The sequence below is a fragment of the Micropterus salmoides genome, unplaced genomic scaffold, assembly GCF_014851395.1.
Source record: "Micropterus salmoides isolate LMB-PRFRI ecotype aquatic unplaced genomic scaffold, ASM1485139v1 Ms_hic_scaffold_21, whole genome shotgun sequence".
Classification (NCBI taxonomy): Eukaryota; Metazoa; Chordata; class Actinopteri; order Centrarchiformes; family Centrarchidae; genus Micropterus; species Micropterus salmoides.
The window spans coordinates 5,518,862-5,532,489 of record NW_024041262.1 but is presented as its reverse complement, the minus strand read 5'-3'; the positions used below and the strand labels follow the sequence as shown (position 1 = coordinate 5,532,489).

At 45.0% G+C, this 13,628-nt stretch overlaps 1 protein-coding gene and 1 long non-coding RNA gene across 2 annotated transcripts; both read left to right on the top strand.

Annotated features, from left to right (window-relative positions):
• The first annotated feature begins 962 nt into the window (after nt 1-962).
• Nucleotides 963-9,781, top strand: LOC119916487 (serine-aspartate repeat-containing protein I-like). The gene is made up of 2 exons (XM_038736523.1): nt 963-1,023; nt 9,007-9,781. The coding sequence occupies exons 1-2, from the start codon at nt 963-965 to the stop codon at nt 9,777-9,779; spliced, it is 834 nt and encodes a 277-aa protein (XP_038592451.1). The 3' UTR covers nt 9,780-9,781.
• LOC119915715 lies at nt 8,257-8,984 on the top strand. Its single transcript, XR_005446995.1, has 3 exons — nt 8,257-8,354; nt 8,562-8,624; nt 8,904-8,984. It is a non-coding gene; the product is annotated as an uncharacterized LOC119915715 (long non-coding RNA).
• Nucleotides 9,782-13,628: the final 3,847 nt, after the last annotated feature.

Sequence of the window (13,628 nt, the reverse complement as noted above, 5' to 3'; positions counted from 1 at the left end):
TTATTCATAATTTATATATAAGTTATTGAGATCAACTTTTGCTGTTGATGATGATGAAACGTTCACCCTCATCAAGCTGAGGCCTGAAATGATCTCCTGTTCACAGGCAAAAGGCACACAGCCGAGGCCAAGAGAGGAGGTACACACTGAGAAATGAGAAACGCCTGCTGACTTTTCAATATCACTAGATGTTGTTTCTAGAGCAGCAACAGCAAAGTCCCCACGTACCCTATATGCACTTTGTACAGGTTCACATGTTGCTGATGAAGTGAGACAGGCCCACTGACTCCTCTGAGGTGAGAGCCAATTAGAGCTGATCAGCAACAGCTGTGTCACCAGCATGATGGGCTTTTTAACCCTCACATGTGGCACAGGTAGCATTTCCTCTTGGTGACTGAAGCAATGGGAGCTGTTCAGGTCTTGGTTATTTGCGTGCTGACTGTTTTTCTTGCTAAAGGTTTTTATATTCCTTCTGTTTGAAGCATGTGTTGAAGAAATTGGTAGTTGTAAAGTTATGTTTGAGCCAAAATGTTTTGCTATGAGAAGCCAATGCCTTGCTGTAACTTCTAAAAGTTTGTTCATTCCTGAAATGTTACTGTGACAAATTGATCTGTGTTTTGAAATGGCACAAACATAAGTTAACAGTGAGTGCACTGTCCATAGGCTCTTGTTTGCCAGTTGGTGGCCCAAATGAAAGACATGATGGGCTGCAGAGGAGAGTAAGAGGTAAGAACACTTGTGATATATTCAGAGCGTCAGGCTGACAGTAACTGCTTTGTACTACAGAGTTGTTGCAGTGAGATGTTACAGGAGAAGATTCTACGAAACCCTACTGGTAAAATGCATGTTGGTGTAGCGCCTTAGTTCATAATCTCAATGTAGTTAATCTGAGCACACCATGTGACGTCTACAATGGCTGTCTACATCAGTCATGCAAATAAATATGTACATACTAGAACATCATGGATGCAGTCAGTTGCATATTCTGTCATATTGCAATAAAGCCAGGGCCGCTGTGGAGCCGGCGACGACGACGCCGCCGCCGGGCGGGCCCACTGTGGAGCCGGCGACGACGACGCCGCCGCCGGGCGGGCCCACTGTGGAGCCGGCGACGACGACGCCGCCGCCGGCGGGCCCACTGTGGAGCCGGCGACGACGACGCCGCCGCCGGGCGGGCCCACTGTGGAGCCGGCGACGACGACGCCGCCGCCGGGCGGGCCCACTGTGGAGCCGGCGACGACGACGACGCCGCCGCCGGGCGGGCCCACTGTGGAGCCGGCGACGACGACGCCGCCGCCGGGCGGGCCCACTGTGGAGCCGGCGACGACGACGCCGCCGCCGGGCGGGCCCACTGTGGAGCCGGCGACGACGACGCCGCCGCCGGGCGGGCCCACTGTGGAGCCGGCGACGACGACGCCGCCGCCGGGCGGGCCCACTGTGGAGCCGGCGACGACGACGCCGCCGCCGGGCGGGCCCACTGTGGAGCCGGCGACGACGACGACGCCGCCGGGCGGGCCCACTGTGGAGCCGGCGACGACGACGACGCCGCCGGGCGGGCCCACTGTGGAGCCGGCGACGACGACGACGCCGCCGGGGGGCCCACTGTGGAGCCGGCGACGACGACGACGCCGCCGGGCGGGCCCACTGTGGAGCCGGCGACGACGACGACGCCGCCGGGCGGGCCCACTGTGGAGCCGGCGACGACGACGACGCCGCCGGGCGGGCCCACTGTGGAGCCGGCGACGACGACGACGCCGCCGGGCGGGCCCACTGTGGAGCCGGCGACGACGACGACGCCGCCGGGCGGGCCCACTGTGGAGCCGGCGACGACGACGACGCCGCCGGGCGGGCCCACTGTGGAGCCGGCGACGACGACGCCGCCGGGCGGGCCCACTGTGGAGCTGCTATAGGCCTAGACTGCCGAGGGATTTCCCATGATGCACTGAGCTCCTCTCTCCTCTACTTTCTCTCCCTCTGTATGCAACCTCATCCCATTATTGCATGTTACTAACACAACTTCTCCCCTTTCTGGTAGTCTTGCGCTTTCTCATCCCTCTCCTCCTATCACTTCCTGCAGGTGTTTCTGGCTCTGGAGCTGTGGAATCTGGATCTGTGGTTGCGGGTCACCTGCTGCCCCCGTGTTCCTGCTCGACACCCTCTGCTGCAACGACTATTGTTGCTAGTCTTATTGTTGTTGTTATAATCATTAACATTACAATTGTTACCATTAACACTACTATAAATATCTGTACCATATTTCATTTAGTCTATAGCAACATCACCTTCACTGTCTGTACCTCTGTGTGTATATTGTGTAGGCTGCCTCTCTCTCTCTCCTTCACCCCAACCGGTCGAGGCAGATGGCCGCCCACCCTGAGCCATGGTTCTGCTCGCGGTTTCTGCCTCTTAAAAGGAAGTTTTTCCTTGTCTCTGTCGCCTAGTGCTTGCTCTTGGTGGGAACTGTTGGGCTTCTGTAAATAACGTCACAGAGTACGGTCTAGACCTGCTCTTTTATGAAAAGCGCTGTGAGATAACTGTTGTTGTGATTTGGCGCTATATAAATAAAATTGAATTGAACTGGAGCTGTAGGCTACATTTGAGGCTTTCGCTGAAATGATCTGTTTTAAAGATAAAAGGTACACAACCAAGGCTAAGCGGAATTGAGGAGGTAGGCTACAATCTGAGAAGAGACCTCTACTTTTGAATCTGTGGGAGGTCCTTTAGGCCTTTCTCAGTTTGTACCTCCTCAATTTCTTTCCCCTCTTGAGATGCATTTTAGGAATTAATGTGTTTCGAGCATTAATAGAATAAAAAAAAAAAAACTTAAATAGAACAAATTCAGGGCTCATATGGTAGTCCTATAAATACGCATGTGTAGGGCTTCCTCTTAAAACAGCTGTTTATATAGCCAACAGAGAAATGAAAGAAGAAAAAAAAAATGTGAAAATGTTATGTAAACCAAGTGCTTGTTATATAACCCCACCCCCTTTTTTTTCTTTATACACAAGCACATTTTGCGAATGATTATACTATATTAAAAACACATCTTTGGGGTTCCTCATGACATAGATGACCTGCAGTGATGACGTGATAACTATTATTCATTCATGGAACTTTGAACACTCAACCCTGTTCCGTCTACAAAACATACTGTGTGTTTGAATACATGAGTCATCAGTCTGCTCTGTTTTAATTTGCCACATAACATGTATGTGTGATATGCGGTTACTTGTTGACATCTCTGTCTGACTATACCAAGTGTTGAAGAAAGATGAGGCCCATTTTATGGCAGCTACTTCTTCTCAAAAGTCTCTGATTAATCTAAATGTGTTAAGACTGACACAGTTCAACTATCTCACGAACCGGCCACAGTTTGTGAGAGCACGTGACGGTGTGTCTGACCGTCTCATGTGTAGTGCCCCCCCAGGGGACTGTCCTGGCCCCCTTCATCTTCACCCTCTACACGGCAGACTTCAGACACAACACGGACAGCTGTGTTCTGCAGAAGTTCTCTGGCGACTCTGCCACTGTCGGCCTCATCATTGATGATGACGCAGAGTACAGAGGACTGACACAGAACTTTGTGGACTGGTGTCTGCGAAATCACCTCCTGATCAACGCGGGGAAGACCAAGGAGATGGTCGATTATAGCAGACGGCGGTCTGCCCTCCCCCCTCCGGTGAACATCCAGGGAATGGTCATTGAGAGAGTGGCCACTTATAAGTACCTGGGTGTTCACCTGAACAACGACCTGGCCTGGACTCACAACACAGATGCTCTATACAAGAGGGGTCAGAGCAGGCTGTACTTCCTGAGGAGACTGAGGTCCTTTGGAGTGACAGGGCCCCTCCTAAAGACTTTTTATGACTCTGTGGTCGCGTCAGCCATCCTCTACACTGTGGTCTGCTGGAGCAGCAGCATCACTGAGAGGGACAGAAAAGTTGGACAAGGTGATAAAGAAATCCAGCTCTGTCCTGGGCTGTCCTATGGACTCAGTGAGGGAGGTGGGAGACAGAAGGGTCCTGGCTAAACTGACAGCTATGCTGGACCATGAGTCACACCCCCTGCACTACACCCTGTCAGCCCTGGAGAGCAGTTTCAGTGACAGGATGCTCCATCCCCACTGTGTGAAGGACAGATACCGCAGATCTTTCCTTCCAGCGGCCATCAGACTGTACAATGAACACCGTTGACTCTGTGCAATATATCCCATGTGCCATTATTACATCTGTGCATAATTTTCATTTGTGCAATTATCATAAGTGCAATTTTACTAATATGCATTTTACTAATGTGCAATTATTGTATAATACAGTTTGCTATATCTGACTTATGTGCATTGCCCTTCTACAACACTTTTATACTACCAGTATTTATTTATGCCGCAGGAGACTGTAAGGCATAGTCCTTCAGTCTTATTTAATGTACAGTAACTTTGTTTTTTGTTTTTTTATTTACTGTAAGAACGGTACTTTCTTGTCTGACACTTGTTTATGCTACTTTGTACACTTATCTATCTCTGCTCTTGTCTTAGCTGTTGCAAACCACAATTTCCCCACAGAGAGAGAAGTATACAGGTCTGACTTTTTTTGAAGAGATCTTTTAGCTTTTCTGCTTTTTCAAACATCATTTCCATCCAAACCTCGACAGGTATCCTTAATGAAGTCTGAAACACGCCACATTCAGTATTGAAATACTGCAAGACAAATTCATCCAAGGCTTCATCTCCTTCGCTCTTCTGATGGCTTGCACAGTAGAACCATCTGCCGGAAGCTGAGCTTTTTGTCTCCTAAACACTACAGGAAATAATTTTTTTAGGAACAAACACGAGTGGAACTTCCTGCTTGATTCCCACAGTTGTTTGAGTCTGCTTGTCTTTTGTAGCAGGTTCCTCGGACGTCGCGGCTTTGAGATTGTTTAAAACCAACAGAGTCAGCACAGCACAGTCCATTGATGTGAGCGTTGTCTTTGCTGTGAGGGGTCCAAATGTTTCACCTTTCTCCAACTGGTAAAAACAAAGTTCATTTACATCATAATTGAACGCATACCCCCAGACACGTCCTGAATCTAAATTCCATTCCTTATGAAGTGTATCGGGGGGCGGCGTCTGTATCCGACTCAAATACAACACTTGTTTCTTTGGGGCTCCTCCCGGGGTTGAGTTTTGATAACCCATTACAGGTGTCTGGCTGATCATCTTCGAATTGGCTGCTCTCTTGCTCATGTTTAGGTTGTTTTGGAATAGTTTTGTTATATGTTTCTGAATGACTATATGGACTCCTTTTATTTTCACAGACTCCCATCATTGGTCTATGGTAACCCCTCCTAGTCTCTTATCATTGGGTCACGGAAACTCTGCCCACCCCCTTATTTGTATGTGACAGCATGTGGGAGATAACTGGTGAGGGGTTGGGGCCGTTACTTCTGGTACAACCAGATTATTATATAGTTCCAAACTCTTGTCTCCGGCTGATAGAAATAGGTTCCCGTTTCAAAAACGAACTCTGTCTGATAAAACCAGACCGTTTTTTAACATCCGGAGTCTGGGTTATAGATAACCATAGTTAATAACTGGTCTACAAGATTACCCGAGGATGACAGTTAAACACACAACTTGATGTGGCTCATTGAGAAAAGAGAGGGAGGGGAGGGATGGAAGGTGCGGGGGGTGGAGCACATTCCTCAATTCACCCTGCACAGCCTATGCTACACCAGAAAGAGAGAGGACAGAGAAGAGGAGACACAGACTCTAGAAGGATTAAAGTTTTAAGACTCACAAGTTTAAGACTAGGCTACAGCTTTGGAGTGATAATGATGGCAAGTTTGTAAGACAAAACACTAGCAAAGTAATTTGGAACACTCTCTTATTTTGCTGCATGCTGTTGAAGGTAATTTATAATACTGTTTACTTTTTACTCACCGTTATACCATTTTACTGCTTTACTGTAATTATTTTAATTTATTCTTCACTTGTTTAATAATAAAGACTGACTTGATTCCAAAGAAACCTCCTACTGATCCTTTGCTGGCCCCGGAGATTCTTCCTTTACTTATAACTCACTGCTATACTTTTTAATGATAAATTTATTGCCATAAACACCTACTAGTTAATTCATTCAAGTTTTATTACTTAATAAAGTCTTTAAATCAATGGAAAAACCTCCTCCAACAGTTGGGGCGGGACCGGATGCACCCTCTTATCAGATACATACAGACATATTTCCGGTTGGGGCGGGACCGGATACACCCCTCTTATCAGTTACATACACGTATCCGGTATGGGGGCGGGACCGGAAGTAGCTGTCAAAATTAGTTTGATGGAATGTCATGTATACTTCTCTCTCCCCACTGTCAAACATGAATTTTCAAGCCAACAGCTATTGCTTCTAGGTGCTAAAACAACTGGTCTATAACTGTAATCTGTTTTCCATAAGTGTATATGACTGTATCATCAACGTAGATCTGGTGACCAACCCAGAACATGATTCAGAAAGGTTCTTTATATAAAACTAAAGAGTTTTGATCCTATAGCTCCACTCGTTTTTGGACATTTTAATGTGTAAATGTTACATATTGTATCTTGAAGTAAAATTTTAATGCTTTGCTCATAATGGAGCATTCTCTTGTCAATTTTACTTAAATAAGAAACAGCATCAAATTAAAATAAACCAATAGTGGCTGCTGATCTGGTAAATGAGGTTGTGCCTGTACAGCATCTGAGGTATTCAGTCACACCAGGTTAAACAGTTAATTATCTTTCAGAGACCTACGTGACTCCTGAATGTAGCCTCATGTATTAGCATGAGGCTACATTCAGGAGTCACAGAGGAGAGCGACCCCAAACATGTGCCTTTTCAGATTTCATAATGTGCTTCGATCTGCATCACAAAACATAATGTTATGATTTTTACTTCCTCCAATTATGTACATCAATTCTTGTTTGAAAACATTCACAGTATATCTGGAAAGCTTTCAGTGGCTGGCTGGGGAGGAAAATCAGGAGAACATAAACATCACCATCACCATATTGGGACAGCTGTGGCTCGTGGGTAGAGCAGTCGTCCGCTAACCAGAATGTCGGCGGTTTAATCCCCGGCTTCCCCAAGGCTGCATGTTGAAGTGTCCTTGGGCAAGACACTGAACCCCAACTTGCTCTGGTTGGCTGTGCCATCAGTGTGTGAAAGGAATGTTATTTCCTTGCTGATGTGCAGTTGACTTAGGCTCCCAGCCATCAATCAAAAGACTAGAAAGGCGCTATAGCATTTACATTTATTATTTAACAGTATAAACATGCTTGCCATTTTGGCCAGTTTGAATTAAATAAATGCCGCCTGTTCCCATTAGCTGTAACTAACTTGACGTGTACATCTATGTGGCACAACTTTCTTTGTTGGTTTTTTTGCTGAATTCATTTCAGAGTCTATTTAAAATCAATCAGCTATGTTGTTTTTGGTGGCTCTAATCATTCCTCCTGGCTGAAAAATCTTTCTCTCCTCACATATTAACTTAGGAAAGTATCCACAGTCCTCTTGAGCTAGAATTTCAAGTTAGTCATATCAAAGTATTTTTTTAGCTTCTATCCCTCCACTCAGAAAGGAAACAAGAGCAAGGTCATCGGTAAGGGATGTACTTGTAAAGGATCAAAATAATATTTCATTTGTGTGGTCCAGGTTTGTTGTAAAATGTCAAATATATTAAGACTCTCCTGCCTGCCTGTTTGATGAACAACCTGTTGATGTTTAACATGAGTTGCAGCTGGTCCAAAGGAGCAATCCAGTTATCTGGACTGATATATTCTTAAATTGATGTCAACATATGCCACCATTAATATTTATGGTAAACAATCTCTGAAAGTCATCTTCTCTGAACAAAAGTTATTATTGTTATTATTATAATTTATTCATAATTTATATTATAAGTTATTGAGATCAACTTTTGCTGTTGATGATGATGAAACGTTCACCCTCATCAAGCTGAGGGCTGAAATGATCTCCTGTTCACAGGCAAAAGGCACACAGCCGAGGCCAAGAGAGGAGGTACACACTGAGAAATGAGAAACGCCTGCTGACTTTTCAATATCACTAGATGTTGTTTCTAGAGCAGCAACAGCAAAGTCCCCACGTACCCTATATGCACTTTGTACAGGTTCACATGTTGCTGATGAAGTGAGACAGGCCCACTGACTCCTCTGAGGTGAGAGCCAATTAGAGCTGATCAGCAACAGCTGTGTCACCAGCATGATGGGCTTTTTAACCCTCACATGTGGCACAGGTAGCATTTCCTCTTGGTGACTGAAGCAATGGGAGCTGTTCAGGTCTTGGTTATTTGCGCGCTGACTGTTTTTCTTGCTAAAGGTTTTTATATTCCTTCTGTTTGAAGCATGTGTTGAAGAAATTGGTAGTTGTAAAGTTATGTTTGAGCCAAAATGTTTTTGCTATGAGAAGCCAATGCCTTGCTGTAACTTCTAAAAGTTTGTTCATTCCTGAAATGTTACTGTGACAAATTGATCTGTGTTTTGAAACGGCACAAACATAAATTAACAGTGAGTGCACTGTCCATAGGCTCTTGTTTGCCAGTTGGTGGCCCAAATGAAAGACATGATGGGCTGCAGAGGAGAGTAAGAGGTAAGAACACTTGTGATATATTCAGAGCGTCAGGCTGACAGTAACTGCTTTGTACTACAGAGTTGTTGCAGTGAGATGTTACAGGAGAAGATTCTACGAAACCCTACTGGTAAAATGCATGTTGGTGTAGCGCCTTAGTTCATAATCTCAATGTAGTTAATCTGAGCACACCATGTGACGTCTACAATGGCTGTCTACATCAGTCATGCAAATAAAATATGTACATACTAGAACATCATGGATGCAGTCAGTTGCATATTCTGTCATATTGCAATAAAGCCAGGGCCGCTGTGGAGCCGGCGACGACCACGCCGGGCGGGCCCACTGTGGCGACGACCACGCCGGGCGGGCCCACCGTGGTCACGCCGGGCGGGCCCACTGTGGCGACGACCACGCCGGGCGGGCCCACTGTGGCGACGACCACGCCGGGCGGGCCACTGTGGCGCCGGCGACGACCACGCCGGGCGGGCCCACTGTGGAGCCGGCGACGACCACGCCGGGCGGGCTCACTGTGGAGCCGGCGACGACCACGCCGGGCGGGCTCACTGTGGAGCCGGCGACGACCACGCCGGGCGGGCTCACTGTGGAGCCGGCGACGACCACGCCGGGCGGGCTCACTGTGGAGCCGGCGACGACCACGCCGGGCGGGCTCACTGTGGAGCCGGCGACGACCACGCCGGGCGGGCTCACTGTGGAGCCGGCGACGACCACGCCGGGCGGGCTCACTGTGGAGCCGGCGACGACCACGCCGGGCGGGCTCACTGTGGAGCCGGCGACGACCACGCCGGGCGGGCTCACTGTGGAGCCGGCGACGACCACGCCGGGCGGCTCACTGTGGAGCCGGCGACGACCACGCCGGGCGGGCTCACTGTGGAGCCGGCGACGACCACGCCGGGCGGGCTCACTGTGGAGCCGGCGACGACCACGCCGGGCGGGCTCACTGTGGAGCCGGCGACGACCACGCCGGGCGGGCTCACTGTGGAGCCGGCGACGACCACGCCGGGCGGGCTCACTGTGGAGCCGGCGACGACCACGCCGGGCGGGCTCACTGTGGAGCCGGCGACGACCACGCCGGGCGGGCCCACTGTGGAGCCGGCGACGCTGCCGAGCTGGGCCAAAAAGGGCATCTGGTGGCCTTTCATCAAGAAGCCATAAAAGTATGGGACTAGGAACCATGCAGGAGTTCACTTGCATCCAAGGTTTTGCTTTTTGCCTCTGCTTTAAATAAAACTATGAACTTGCTTTTGTTTCCTCAGATTTAATGAAAAGGCTCACTGACAACAGCCTATGGTTTCCAACAAATCCCTGTATTGGCTGTTTAAACCAGGAGAGCTTTCTGAGTTTAGCCAATTGCATCAATTCCGCTCAAAGGGTTGCTGCTGCCAGGATACTAACCACAAAGATGTGTTCAGCTTGTGTTTTAGAAGCTAAATGTTGACTCGTTTCAGCTGGCAAGTTTCCAGTCTGCCCTGTCACGTTTATAGGCTACAATTTGTAGTAGGCCTTTTGCTGCTTCACTACGGTCTGCAGCACTTACAATTACTGAAAGCAGCCTCTCAAAGTAAACTGTTAAATGCATGAATGCAATACACACCGAAATCACATGCGCTGATAAAGAAATGACTGTGCAGTTGCAGGTAAAACTAGTTCTGGTGATTGCCCAGTCTACATGCGGGTTCCAAAACGTCCAAGCAGATTCACACATCAAATTCTTATTGTGACCTGACAAGTGCAGACAGCAGCTAACGTCATTATTGGGCTATTACAATGAGCATCCTCATAGCACCCATTATGTGGTCGGCACATGTCATTCCAAAAGTATAGTCCTGTGACCACAGGTGGCACATCCTGTCTAAAAATGATGCAGGAAAAACTAGTCCATGCATTTGTTACTTCTAGGCTGGATTACTGCAATTCCTTATCAGGCTGCTCGAAAAAGTCCGTTAAGACTCTTCAGCTGATCCAGAATGCTGCAGCACGTGTTCTGACAGGAACCAGGAAAAGAGATCACATTTCTCCTGTCGACGTCATTACACACTAAGAGGGGACTAAAAAGTGAACAGGGGCCATTTTTTAGGTTCCTTGTTGGACATGCTTTAAATCATGTCTAAAACCATCTGGTAAATTTTTTAAACTATTGTCAAGAGGGGACCTGCAGGTGTGTGAGTGTTTAAGTCCATACTCAGAAGTGCCTCTAGTGGATCAAGCAGAGATTTTAATGACTCATTCACACACGTCGTTCTTAACACTCCCCTATAGAGTGAATGGCTTGCAGCCCCAGGGAGTCTATCAGACTGTAGAGGGGCTATTATACAAGCTACTCAGTAAAGAAAGCTGTCTCTTGAAACACAATTTCTTAATTTTTTCTAACAAAATATAAAGGCTGAGTTTTAGTCGATGTCTTGTGTTTTAAGATCAACATGTATTAAAATAAAGGGTTACACTGACGGCCTGGAGAGTAAAACGAATTTTAGATTCTAAATAAGGGAACAAAAATAGAAAAACAACCAGGGTAGAATAATAAATAAAATGGTCAGTATAAAGATACTTTTATGGTTTTAATTCATTATAAAAATGAATTAATTAATAAAAAATTATTTGACATCTAGAGATTTAAACTTGTTCAGTCGCAAAATACTAACCTGACCAGATTTCACAAGCACTGGACATCAATACTTTTTCCCCCATTATATTTGTGTGCTTGGTCTACACTTAAAGATATACATTTCATTTATTGATTTGAATTACAGAAAAAGGGACCACACTTGTACTGTGTGGAACGACAGGAGTCCACTGTTCGCTTGTACATGATGACACAAGTTCCCTCTTAGATAGCATGGAGCGATAATCACACTCCAACTTGTGTGAAAATAATAAATAAGCAAATTTAATCATACTTTTGAAACAAAATAAACTAACTAAATAGTCTCTTTATTTTTTATACATTCTTTGGAAACAAAATATAAAGGCTGAGTTTTAGTGGATGTCTTGTGTTTTAAGATCAACATGTATTAAAAAAGGGCTACACTGAAGGCCTGGAGAGTAAAATGAATTTAGATTCTAAAAACCAGAACAAAAATAGAAAAACAACCAGGGTAGAATTAGAAATAAAATGGTCAGTATAAAGATACTTTCTTTACGGTTTTAATTAATTATAAAAAATGTATAATTAATAAAAAATATTTGACATTTGACATCTAGAGCTTTAAACTTGTTCTGTCCCAAAATACTAACCTGGCCAGCTTTCACAAGCACTGGACATCAATACATTTTTTTTTTCATTATATTTGTGTGCTTAGTCTACACTTAAAGATATACATTTCATTTATTGATTTGCATTACAGAAAAAGGGACCACACTTGTACTGTGTGGAACGACAGGAGTCCACTGTTCGCTGGTACATGATGACACAAGTTCCCTCTTAGATAGCATGGAGCGATAATCACACTCCAACTTGTGTGAAAATAATAAATAAGCAAATTTAATCATAATTTTGAGACAAAATAAACTAACTAAATAGTCTCTTTATTTTCTATACAGTTTTTTAAATCAAAATAAAAGGCTGAGTTTTAGTGGATGTCTAGTGTTTTAAGATCAACATGTATTAAAATAAAGGGCTACACTGAAGGCCTGGAGAGTAAAATGAATTTTAGATTCTAAAAACCGGAACAAAAATAGAAAAACAACCAGAGTTGAATTATAAATTAAATCATTAGAGGTAAGATACTTTCTATTCAGTTTTCATTAATTGTTAAAAAAGTATTTCACATCAGACTTTGACTACAGCTTTAAACTTGTTCAGTCCTAAAATACTATACTGACCAGTTTTCACAACCACTGAATGTCCAACCTGTGTGAAAATAATAAATAAACAAATTTAATCATACTTATGAGAAGAAACTAACTTAACTACAGAGTGTCTTTATTTGGTATAATCTGTTATTGTAAGAAAATATAAAGCCTGAGTTTTTATTGAAGTTATTTTCAACAAAATACAAAGGCTGAGTTTTAGTGAAATTCCTAAATTGTTTCAAGCTTCAGACTACTAAAATGATAGACTACCCCGTAGACAGCAGAATGAGTATTTTAAAAGCACAAAAAAAGTGAAAGTAAAACAAAATGAATACAAAGGTCAGCTGCAAATCTCTTCATTTTTAATCAATAGATTTAATGCTGTTAATTATCATGATACATGACCAGTGTTTGTATGTGTCATAAATCTATATTTAGGAAGTTGTTGCTTGCAAACACATTGACAACAGACCTGTCTGTCAATTGAATAGTTTCCTAAACACCGCTGCACAAATCTATCCAACACAACGTTGTCAATGTCGGAGACCCACCTTCAAAAAAGTTATCAGCAAGCATGTAAGGAGCCTACCAAATAAGGATAGCTATGTTAATTTTAGAATACAGCTGTCAAAGTTAGCACGCTGTGCATAACTGGTAGTCAGTAGGTGTGTCCGAGATGACTGTGGCTGACTTTCACCGACTTGATAGTCTAAGTGAGCTGCAGGCGACTGCAGGGGCGGGGTATAAAAACAGCGTTGTCAAGTCAGACGCAATCTACCTCTGGTAGACTGTGTGATCTTACTGTAAGCTTAGACCAATGATCAGGCAAAAGGTGGTTCCAACTTTGTGCAGCCAGAGAAAAGCTACTGATGAGACATCATGGTGACGTTTTGCAGCTCACATTAGACTATCAAGTTGACTGCAACATTCTGCCTATTTGACTAAAAATTATTTAGTAAAGTAATTATAGCATAAAACTGTAACTGAAACCTTCAAGAGCCTGAAGTTTAATCCTGAAGGTGAGACGACATGAAATCCAGAGGCAAACTCCTTCCCTTGGTGATCAAGTATTACAAAGCTAATTAGCAACTATTGTACAGTTGAAATCACATCATGTCGAAACTAAAGTGTGAAATGTTGAAAAGGTTAGTTTAGCTACAAATGAACAAGTTCATATGTGCGTGTTTAGGTTTTATGATGTGGTATTTAAGG